Source organism: Patella vulgata, chromosome 5 (assembly GCF_932274485.2).
Source record: "Patella vulgata chromosome 5, xgPatVulg1.2, whole genome shotgun sequence".
Lineage (NCBI taxonomy): Eukaryota > Metazoa > Mollusca > Gastropoda > Patellidae > Patella > Patella vulgata.
The window spans coordinates 42,848,465-42,861,367 of record NC_065883.2 but is presented as its reverse complement, the minus strand read 5'-3'; the positions used below and the strand labels follow the sequence as shown (position 1 = coordinate 42,861,367).

General features: G+C 37.5%; 1 protein-coding gene across 5 annotated transcripts in view; it reads left to right on the top strand.

The window, feature by feature from the left end:
- Nucleotides 1–12,903, top strand: part of LOC126820261 (transmembrane protein 87A) — a 444,177-nt gene that overhangs the window by 191,735 nt on the left and 239,539 nt on the right. For all 5 annotated transcript variants that reach the window (XM_056100811.1, XM_056100809.1, XM_056100810.1 and 2 more), the window contains exon 10: nucleotides 4,744–4,906. In XM_056100811.1, coding sequence (XP_055956786.1) covers nucleotides 4,744–4,906 — 163 coding nt within the window. The remainder of the gene's footprint in view (nucleotides 1–4,743; nucleotides 4,907–12,903) is intronic.

Sequence of the window (12,903 nt, the reverse complement as noted above, 5' to 3'; positions counted from 1 at the left end):
GCATTAACGCGACCCCTGCAAATGTGTAGGGCGGTCCGGTGATGAAATGTGAAGCCTCCCCACACCATTACACTTCCCCCATCCAATCGATTCGTTTTGAAGACGTAGCAGTCTGCAAGACGTTCCTTAAGACGTCTCAACACACGTTGACGGCCATCAGCGTGATAAAGATGAAAGCGACTCTCATCACTGAAGAGCACACTTTGCCAGTCTACTCTTCTCCATGTCTGGTGTCCTTGAGCCCATATCAAACGCCGCTGATGGTGATGATCCCTGAGGATAGCTCCAACATAAGGTCGTCGTACACGGAGTCCTACTTCTCTTAGACGATGTCTTACCGTGTTGGCACTTACTGGTCCTTGTCTTCCGACGACTGCTGAACCTGTTCGCGTCGCTGGGCGGAATCTGTCACGCAGATGAGTGACCCGGATGTAGCGCTCTTGAGCCTGGGTTGTAACGCGTTGACGGTCATGTGTTGATCCAGTAACTCGAACACGTTCCACCAACCTTACAATAGTGGACTGATGACAATTGAAGTGTCTGGCAATAGCACGTGTAGACATGCCAGCCCGGGACATTCCCATGGCTTCATTCCGTTGATTTTCAGTAAGTCTCGGCATCTCTAGCTCGATTCCTTCACACGTCCAACGACAAATTACGACAGATTGACGTTTCACAGTTCATGTACTGCACATTAAGTTGAAAACATGCTTTTAAAGGGCTCACACACAATGCTGCACGTGAATATTGGGTTTTTCATGTGCATCTCGTGCAATTTTTTCTTGTGCACACGGGCCGATATTTTTTGTGTTTGGGAGCATTGTGTGAAACAATAGTTCATAGTATTGCATAATATTATACATACAAAACCACCTAGTAATAAAATATTTGGGAAAAAAAGTGATGCGTTTTCCATGGCGCTCAGTATATATACTGGAAAGGAAAAAAAACACGTTCAATTAGTATAAAAATTAGAAAACCAATCACCCGAAAAATAACTCCAAAAAATCAACTGCTCTTAACCCTGATGAAACTTAGACATGCCTTCCCTAATGAAGACTTAGCGTACAGATTTGATTTGAGTATAAGCTGTGTGTCTGAAATTATCAACACATGGATTCATTTTTTATATAAACAGACCGCCTGTATCAGACAGAGAATGTTTCCATCCAGAGAATTAATCAGAGAACACCTTCCAGCATCTTTTAAATCTTTTAAGAATGTTAGAGTGATAATAGACTGCTTCGAGAATTTTGTTCAGTCATCAAGGAACTTTGCAGAACATGGGAATTTGTACTCGTCATATAAACACCACTCCACATTGAAATGTCTTGCTGGAATTGCTTTGACAGGAGGCATTTCCTTCTTGTCGGACGTTTATAAGGGAGCATATCGTACAAAGAAATTTTCATAAAGTCTGGATTGGTAGAATATTTAAACCTGGGTGATTTAGTAATAGCAGACAGAGGATTCCTTTTTAAAGAAGTTCTCCAGTCGCGAAAATACAGTACAATCAAATGAATAGTTTTATGTTTTTATTTATCACTGGGCTGATTGGCTTAAATTGACTGGTAACAGTCGGCGAGGGATTCTCTGCTCCAAATACTCTAGCAATAATATATTGTGGTGAAAATCTATCAGTTTTGGAAAAAGTGCATTCCAAAATCCAATATCTCTTTGTATCCTCTCGATACACATTCCCTTTTGAGACCAAATGTTAAAATCACAAAAGTCAACTTCACAAATTGCAATCTGCATTTGAATTTGAAAATAGTATGAATGTGTTTGTTTCAGAACTAATTCCCCATTTTCTATTTTATAACACAGATTGTTTATTTGTTTTTTTGATAAGTTTTCTAAATCAGTGGGTCCACTATTTTCTAGCACAAGGGGACACTTTATTTCCAGCACACCCACTAATTTTTTATTACAATCCCAGATTAAGCCATCGCGGCTGCAACCTAAATCTGGATATTTTGGGTTTACTCAAAAACCACTCTTGGTCAGAGTATGTCCAGGTTTTAAACTTCCCTCTTGGAATTTTTTAAATGCGTGGTCCTCATTGTCCCGTTAATATTTTAGCGCTTTGAGGTCCAGCACTTTTTTACTCCAAAGAAGTCGCTTCAATAAATTATACTGTCCTTGCTTGGACTTAGTTGTCGTGACAGTTTTTGCATTTAAAGCAGTAACTCGAAGTGAGCGTGTTTCATACCAGCTGTCCGAGGTTGTCTGCCCCTTCGTATTGCCTATTTCTACAGGCTGGTTTCCTTGAATGCTCTCTTTTAAACTATTTATTGTTAACTGGGAAAGTTTACGAAGATGGTCAGTGTCCACCACATAGTCATTGTATTTGATCTCCATGATCTGCACAAACATGGAATTACTGCCTGCATTTGGGACTGTTGCCACAAAGTTGTTAACGAAAGTTTCATCATCTGCAATCATATGTTGGGGACGAGGGTCATGTGATATAATCCTGTCGGATTTCAGCTTTTTGTTGTATGCAGCTTCATGGCATGGTTTAGGATCACGCTTCGCTTTCCGTCCCACATTCCATTTACACAACTCACTTGTTGCACTTGTTGGTTGATATCCGAAGCGAATCGTATAATCTTCTAGTGCAAACAAGATACCAGCCACATGGTTACACCTGCTCATGGCTGACGCACGACATTAGCATGAGGCATCTAAATCTTTAGCCGAATTTGAGTCTAAGGTTAAAGTTACATTATAGTTTTTATCGGTCTCGTATGAAGCTAATACCTTGCATTTTAAAAAATAGCATCCATGCTTTTGTTGGTCTTCAATGTCCTTGACATGTCCGTTAGCAAAATATTGTCGACCTTTATGCATAGGTTTTGATGTGCCAAAGTCAGTTAACGTTTGATCACCATCTGGTTCATGCACTACAGCAGTGGCTATGATGTGGTCATGACTCATACCATAGGAAAAAGCACTTGGCACCTTTTTTGACGGAAATTTACTCCACCCTGTAGTTGGCAAAAGTGGAACTTCAGACAACTGATCAGCACATGAAGCTTGTAGAACTTTAGTAACTTTTCTCTGGTACCAGCTTCCACCATCAATAGACACTACAATTTCTCCATCTTCGCTTGCTTCTATACAGCACAGACATCTGAAGTTAAATAAATTAAAAATTAGTGTTTTCTGCTAGACTGAGCACAAGTTGAAATAATATTTACTATTTAAAACTAAAAGCAACAAAATATGTATAAATCAAGTAAAATATCGAATGAAATACCAAGCGTCCTATTCCTATTTATAATTCCATAGTTTGTCGCAAACTGAAACTTGCCTGATTGAATGATTTACTCTGTGTTTTCTTTACTTTGATTTGATTACTTGTTAAAGCTTGGAAAGGAAATTATAGCTTGTGCAAATATAGTTTCACATGTTTCTATGAATAAATAAATGATAAGTAAATGATAAGTTTTGCAAAAATAATAGTAGTAATAGTACTAGGCCTAATAGATCGGCCATGCTGACATTGACAATACGATAACAAAGTACACAAACCTTCGAACAAGTTCCGACTTATTTCCAGTTACGGGAAGTCCTCTACATTGCAGCCAACGCTTTAATTCGCAAACTGAATGTTATTTGATTTCATTACATCTAAATTTAGCCCCTGGAACATCATTTTCAGATAATTTTATTACGAGTATTTTCTTAGACTCGGCCATTGTTTACAATGCTTGGTGCCAATGTTTGTACGACCCTGCCAGAGTTGAGTATCATGTGATGCGCATATCGCATTTCAATGACGTCATCGCCGATGGCTGCTATTGAGATTTCATGCAGTAGTACTTTTGTCCTGTTCACTAAATTGTCCTTAAGGTCACTGCTTACCTGGTAGTCCTCATATTGCCTTACTAGCAAATTGAGCCACATGGACATAGACTTTAATGAAATTGAAGACCCTGATTCCATGCGATGTACAAAGTCATTTACTGTGTCTTGGGATCCTCTGGTATATTTGGGTCCCGGTATATTTTGGTGTGGGATCATGTGAAATGATATCATCAACCCGTTTTTTCTTTTGATTACCATGACTTGCATTAGTGATGCGCTTTGGATCTTTTTGTTTTTTACGTCCTTTATTCCACTCACACAGTACTGAGGTACATGCATTTGAATCTGTTCCTTTTGTTTCAATAAAATCTTCGAGGGCAAACAAAAGGGCACAGACATGATTACACCTACCCATAACTGAGGCCTTGCATGTACATGATGCATCACGAACAAAACAACTTTCCTGTGAAATTTGTAGGGTTGTGTCATACATTGTTAGGGTGCCCCCATGCAGAGAAAATTTTCCCATAGAAAGTTGAACTCAACACGGCGAAAGTAAAAATATGTAATAACTCTTTTTTTGAATGCCCGAACGATTTAGCTGCTGTGGGCATATGTTTCATTGCCTGGCAACCTATCTTTTTTTTTACAAATTTAGTGTGAAGCATTGGGGTTAGCTCTCTTTTCTAAAAACTGTCTTTTATGATTATTGCTTGAACTCACGTTCATGAAATTATTCGCCTTTGTTTACAAATTAATCAGCGTGGATTTTGGCTTACCACTGAATTCTTCTCCTCATAATTATGACTCCTACAATGATCATTTCCAAATAACGAGCATCTTGAGATCTACTTCGATTGATAAAGAATGATCGTGAAATTTTTGTTCTATTAAATGAAACCGACTGTATTATATATTTCCTATGTTTAGGTATGCTAGAAGCAGCTGTATTTTTTGGTGAATATGAGAATATATCCAAAACAGGATCTTCAGTTGATGGAGCTGTTATTTTAGGAGAAATAGTTTCTTCATTCAAAAGAACATTAGCAAGGATGCTAGTGATAATTGTTAGTTTAGGATTTGGTATTGTCAAGTAAGTTAAAAACATAATTTCATTGTTTCAGTTACTTTTCATCATGAAATGTACAATTCAGCAGAATTTGGTAAAAAAATGTTTTCAAAAGATTAGTGAAATAAAAGCAGCCGAACACAGATATTGTCTGCCACAAATTATAAAATTTTGTTTGGAAGACTATCTTTTACATGTGTTGTACAACAGCTGATAGATTTTAGTTTTGAATCAACAAATGAAACCCAAAACACCTTTAATTCATATATATATATGTCTATAGAAGAAATCATATTGTACAATGATAGATCTAAAAATTGTACCTATAAATTAGTATAAAGTAAATAACGAGCGGTTGCCAGGCAAGATACGGCCACATTTGTTGATATGCAAAAATCAAAAGCGATATAATTTAAGTTTCATCTTGTTGGGTTATAAACATGCATAACAAGCTATGAAGTTATGGTCCGATACATGTCAATATCAAAAGGAAACAAGATCTTTGAGAGGTGGGGTGGGGGTGAATGGCCGAGTTGTCAGCGCATGCGCGCTGTATCATAAGGTCTGTCATTGAGTCAACTGGCCTGGTTTCGATTCCCCGGTTGTACGTGACAAGGAGTCTTGTTGCCAGTTCAACCTCATAGATTTTCTCTGGGTGCTCCGGTTTCCTCCCACTGCTAAAGACCCCTATGCACAAGTGAATTGTTGAAATAAAATTGAACCATATGTTAGTCTCGAAATGACCTAGTTTGTGTCGAGTGGGTGTTATACCCCATTCCTCTCTCTCTCTCTCTCTCTCTCTGGGAGATAGACCTGTATTTCAAATTGTGGAAGGACAATATGTCTACATGAAAATGTGAAACTACCAATCAATAGAAATAGGTAACACAAACCAATTACAGACGGTTTGATGGGATCAATTTTGACTAAGTGAAATTGATGCATTTGATACTCAGATAAGTTGATATAATAATTAATAGAATACAATATAAAAAAAACATCGTTTTATCCAACGTTTGATCAGTAAAAATACTAACTTCATTCCTGAATTGTGGACGATCTAGAGGCTAAAGTTAATATCTGATTGACTTTAAATTTATACACAGTGTTTAAGGTCATGACACAAAGAAGCCTATTGATTTTCAGCGATTTTCGATAATTACTGCCAGTGTTATACACAGTGTTTAAGCTCATTAGACGAAGGAACCTATTGACTTTCAGCGATTTCCAATAATTACTGCCAGAATTATGGCCCTTGATCACTTCAAAATATCTTGTGGACGCTCTAGAAGCTAAAGTTAATATCCGATTGACTTAAAATTTATACGCAGTGTTTGAGGTCATGAGACGAAGAATTCTATTGATTTCAGCGATTTCCGCCCAAGTTATGACCCTTGATCACTTCAAAAAATCTTGTGACACTTTAGAGGCTTATGTTACCATCCGATTAACTTCAGATACACAGAGTTTAAGGTCTTGAGATGAACAAGTACCGTATTTTACAGGGTATGAGTCGATACTTTTTTTCATGATGATCGGGAGCTTTTCTTATACTCTGCTTCGACATATATATGGATGAAGGTCGAAAAATTGCCTCGATGTATATGTGGATGAAGCTCGAAAAATTGCTTCGACTCTTTTTTAGCATTTTATAGCCGTCAATATGTCAACATATACTCGCTAATATCCTAGTGAAAAATCATAATGCCATGTAGTACGCATGTTAAACCAAGTCACGCGAGTTATCGCGTTAGTTTGAGAGACAGTTAACTAGTGAAAGAACGGAAACGGGGTATTAAATCCAACAAATTTATTTCACAATTAATTTTATTTTTGCCCTCTTCTTTGTCAACACTTATTTCAGTGATTCCCGATTAATAAATAAAAAAAATATAATACCGGTGATCCAGCCTGTATCTGATAGTTTTTAATTCTACTAGTAGGCTACTCAAGTTACTAGCTTAGCTGTGGAATCAGATGGTTTATTGGAGGAAACTAGCGTATTTAAATAAGGATTAAACAAACGAACCTAACCACTGGATTATGGCGTGTATGTTTTTTAGGAGCATATGTCATTATGTCATCAAAGAAAAATCAGGTAGCTAGATCTGCTTCTCAAACATCCTGGATTTGTTTACTGCCACCCACTTAGGTACCAATTCCTGTCCCCTACATACCCCCCCCCCCCCCCCAAACGTGGATATACAGTTTACCAGATCACGTGCGATTAAAACACATGAATCGAAGTCGGCAAAATTGTATTGGTTCAAAGTAATCAAATTAAAAGCATGTGTGTACTTTTCAAAATAAATCCCAACGTATGTAAATAAGATGTTTTAAATACTTGTCAGTCATATTTCAAAATGCCTTCCGTAAAGACACGCAAATCCTATACAGCAGCTTTTAAGCTATAAGTGGTAAACTACGCCGAAGAGAATGGTGGAAACATGGCAGCGCATAGAATGTATGGAGTGAGTGAAAAGTGTGTAAGAGACTGGAGAAAAACGAAGGAGGTGTTGAGAAAGACAAAAAAGACAAAGAAAGCTAACAGAGGCTGCAAAGCTAGATAGGGTGACATAGAAGACAAATTAGAAGAATATGTCTTGACACAACGTGCCCCGTGTAGGGGTTTAAACACCGTGCAGTTACGGCTAAAAGCTAGACAGATTGCCACTGATCTCGGCGTTGAAAATTTCAACGGTAATCCTTCCTGGTGCTTCAGATTTATGAGAAGAAAGGGTCTAAGCATACGTCAAAGAACAACCATGCCACAGAAATTTCGAAGAAAAGCTGGCCAGTTTCCGGAACTTTGTCCAGACAAAGATAAGAGAAATTGGTTTGAGTGACTCAAACATTATAAACATGGATGAGGTTCCTCTGACATTTGATATCCCTATGAACCGCACTATAGATGCCAAGGGAAAGGACACAATCACTATCCGGACGGCTGGCCACGAAAAGTCAAGTTTTACCATAGTATTAGCCTGTTCTGCCGATGGCGGCAAATTGCCGCCAATGATAATATTTAAAAGAAAAACCATGCCAAAAGAGAAGTTTCCCAGCTCCTTGGTCATTGAAGTAAATCCCAAAGGGTGCATGGACAATAAAATGATAGGGAGATGGTTAGAAAAATGCTTTTCTCGCCGTGCCGGTGGCCTTTTTCGTACCAAAACAAGCATGCTAGTCATGGACTCGATGCGTGCGCATATCAGTGATGATACAAAGGCAAAAGTGAAAGCGACGAAAACAATTCTTGGAATAATTCCTGGAGGGATGACAAAACTCTTGCAACCATTAGATATCAGTGTTAACCGGTGTTTTAAGGCCGAACTCCGTAAGACCTGGGAACATTCAGTGTGCGAAATTAGCACTGGCCCGAATGCCCGTGGCCAGTAGATTTTTGATTTGGCCAGTAAAAATTTAAAAAGCACTGGCTTGTGGAAAATTTTAAAACTTTCAACCGTTTTTATTCCAAATTACTCGAGAAAGAAAGATAAATATTCGCCTTTTTCTCAAAATATTATATGGAAAACACATTTTCCTTTACAAGGTCACGCGATCTGGCATGAAACCGCAATGGGGTTCTCGATTGAAAAATCAGTCACAGCTCGAAATGTTCGCCTATCTTGTCGGCGACAGGCGAATTTTACGTCTGACAGGTAGCAAGAAAAACTATTTTATGTTCAGTAAACTGACTTGAGACCACAATACTCACGTCTACGCCACGTACATTTAATTATTCATTTCTAAATGCAAGAATTAAGCTCGGAAATACCACGAAAAGCCGCCATTTGCATTGTGTCCATTGCGCACTGTCGGAAGTAGCCAATTTTATAACAATAAATTTCACACCATCCACGCTTGTTTTCGCCTGTTTAACACTAGTTTATAGCATTATGAATTATTATGTCTAAATAAATTAAAACGCACCCCAAGTCATGTGAACTACTTATTCTACCATAACAACCCCACAGTAAATATCTGGAATGGAAATGCAAACAGCTCGTTGTCTGGTGTATTTAATCATTTTAAAACAATGTCCATAAATAAAGGCTATAGTATGAATAATTTACTAGAAAATTTGACAAAATCAAATAATTAGGTCGGGGAAAAAGTTCCATATATATAAATATAATTTGTAGCGTAAAGATAGACATGGATGTGAGAAAGAAATTCCAGGGGGCGTTACCTGTGCTCCGCACGCGGTACATGTAAATATGCAGCCATGCACAGCCACAGGTGTCAAGTCATGTTTTGATATTAGATTTATTACGGATATTTAAGAATCTGAATTCTACACGTCAACGGCGAAGTATTCAATTTAGCACGGAAGTTTGGCACCATGATACTTGGATAAATTTACGTGGATACGAATTATAGAATTGCACGAATCTGGGTGTCGCCGAGGCAAAGCAGATTCGTGGACTTTCGAGAATTTTTAGGCATTCCCATAGGTTTCATATTACGACATTTATATGGAACATTGTACGTAGAGAGTGTCTGTGTACCTACATGTATGGATTTGTGTGATGTGACTGGTCTTTGATAATTTAGAGTTACAGGTTAGTTACTGAAGCGACATGTATGAAGAAAAGCTACCTGTGCAACTAATGTCTAATGTTTTACAATTTGGTGGAGCCTTTTAATAACCAAGTGTTTCGTGCTAATATTTTCTTTTGTTTTTTGAATTGGCCTATTTCGAATAAATTCATCAACTGCTTTTTTATATACATATTACAGACACAAATAACTAAAACATTCTTTTCATAAACATTCAAAATTGGAAATTTTGCCGTTTCTTAATAAGAGGTCTATACTGTGCGTGATCCATGACTCCACGTGCTGTATTTGATTCTGAGCGTTAAATTTTACCCGCATGTTATTTTTATAAAATCGTTTTTGACTTACTATAAATTGATTTGACAGTTGTATTCAACCTTTCCTTTCAACTTATTTCTGAGTCCGAAATCGTTAAGGCCATATTTTTTGGAGTCCGAAATGAGATGGAATCTTGCTTTCCAGGTCCGCTCTTCATTAACGAGATTCGAAAAATAAACATGAAAATCCATTATATTTGTATTCAAGAGAATAAAGAATTTAAAACAAAAGTTGTATTACTACTTTTGAATTTTTGGGCCAGTGAAATCGGGTCCGGGCTTGTAAAAAATTGTAATCTACTAGCCCAAATGGCTTGTGATTTCAGATCTGAAAGTTATTAACTGAACATGGGATGTCTGATGGGGAGCACAGTTTTACAAATACAGTAGAATCTGTATGAGCAGCCACTCCTATTCAGCGACATCTCCTTGTAAGCGGTCACGATAAATTCCCCCAGTAAAAATTCTATTGTTTCATCTCTTTATTCAACGGTCACTCCTCTAACGCGGCCAGCGGTCACTATTTTACTAATAAATTCAACAAAACAGCGCCAATTCAACGGCCATTGTTGAATGATACCATCTTGTCATTCTTTGTAACACCCCCGCTAATCCCATGAGTAGTAGTTAATGAACTGGACCCCCACTGATCAGGTAAAAAGAAATGTAAACATAACAATCAACCCGGGATTATCTGTTAATTAATCTTTTGTTTTATTAAAAGACTAACCTGATCATTGTTTTCACGCGTAACGACACATTATTTGATACTGATTGAATAAAATAAAAGTACCGAGTTTTGTCACGATCATCTAGTGTCTCTTTTCCATTGCCACTTTGTTGTAAAACAGACGTTTTAGCACCTCCTATATTATTACATACAGAGTTACACCCCCTGTAAATAGGTGATAAAATCAGCGATGTTTTTTTGTTCATGTGCTTTTTTGATAAAATAAAATTAATTCATCGATTTTCTTCACAAAAATGGATAAATATTATCGAATGCATCACAATGGTAAACAGTAGTATCGAAGGTTGGCACAAAATGACAAGTTTACAGAAGTTATGTCCGAGACTGAAGTAAAGAATTTTCGTTCGGCGCAAGATTCAGCGACGGTCAAATTTACCGATGCAAGTATTGATGTTCACGTCCAATGCATCCAAGCGTAATATTTAATTTATTTCAGCACAAAGGATGCATCGTGCCACCCACAGTGAAGTAGCTCAGTGGGTTAGCAACGCTTGGGCCTCAATATCGAAATCTGTTATAATAAATGGATTTATTAAAGCTGAGATAATCAATAGGACGGATGAAAATGAAAATTTTGATGAAAATGTGGATGAAAATAATGATGGCGATGCACCAGTTTTAACCAAAGAAATTGCTCGGATTTTTAATTCCGACACTGAAGGCGAGGATTTTGACGGCTTCACTGAATCAGACTTCTAGGCTTAAACAATTGAACTCTTTCGGTTTATAAGGATTAATTAAGATATCGTAACTCCTTGGTAGATATAATCCCTCGTCTCTGTTCAATTCAGGTTTAAATCTCTTGATTTGCATGGCTTCTTGTAGTTTTCTGGATTTCTTATTATGAAGATATTTGTTTAATACTTGGATTTCAGAATAGTTGAACTTAATTCTTGGGTGTTGCTTGTTCAAGTGTTCCAGTAAAGAATTTGGATCATCTGATGCATTAATCATTACAAAAGTGTCGTTGACTTTTCTGTACCAGCATTCGGGTTGGATTGGTGATGTCCACAGTAAATAGTTGTTTTGGCGATACGCCGCCATTTTTGAGCATACGACTTTTGAATTGTGTTGATATTGTTTCTCTACATGGGTGGCTAAATCTTATTGATTCTATTAATTATTGTATATCACATGAAAATGCGGGCGTATAAAAATCATGTTTATGTAATTATTTGGTATGGTTTATCAATCCTTTGAAACTGCTACTCACAGACAGGTATCTTTATCTACAAAAATATCAAAATATATTTCTTTCTAGGTAATGACAGGCCTCGAAATTAACCATGGCCGGTGGTGCCCTTTCAATATCAATTTTGTCCCTGCCGAACATCTTGGCAGTGATGCCCCTTCCCAATCCAGTAAATAAAAAGTTTACCTGAGCCACTGATCTGGCCAATTGCTATTGTTTTCAACCCCGATCACACCGCAATTCTCAGGGCTCACGCTGTCGGTCGCCAAAGTCGCAATTTGTGATAAAAATATGAAAGTGGTGAATAAAATTTGGATTTTGGCGATAACAATTCTTTTTCAGAACTGGCGGAAAAAATCTTAAAATTCTAATCATATATATCCTAGGTTAACCATTACAATGAGTGTCAATCAACTTGCTGATAATCCGGATTGTTTCAATTGAGTAATAATGCTTACCAATTTTTATACGCCCACATTTTCATGTGGACGTATATTGGCGTTGCTCCTGTCCATCCGGACGTCTGTCCACAATTGTTTGTGGGCACTCTACAGGTAACAATTTTTATACGCCCACATTGAAATGTGGTCTTATATTGTTGTCGCCCCCGTCAATCCGTCGGTTCGTCCGTCCGTCGGTCCGGAGTCCACAATTTCTTGTGGACGCTCTATAGGCTAAAGGTGTATAAGGTCATGAGACGAAGAAGCCTATTGATTTTCAGCGATTTCAGATAATTAGTGCCAGAGTTATGGCCCTTGATCACTTTGAAAAATCTTGTGGACGCTCTAGAGGCTTAAGTTAATATCCGATTGACTTTAAATGTATACACAGTGTTTAAGGTCATAAGACGAAGAAGCCTATTGATTTTCAGTGATTTCCGATAATTACTGCCAGAGTTATGGCCATTGATCACTTTGAAAAATCTTGTGGACGCTAGAGGCTAAAGTTAATATACGATTGGCTTTAAATTGATACACAGTGTTTACGGTCATGAGACAAAGAAGCCTATTGATTTTCAGCGATTTCTGATAATTTTTGCCAGAGTTATGGCCAGGGTTCTTAATCCATTTTGAAATGAACCGGCCACGGGTAGACCTAACGGATAGTCGTCTTTTCATCAACAGTAATGTTGATTTATGCATATTCTATTTACGACCATAATTGCATAACGTATTTGGAATAATAATATCTGAAACTCTGA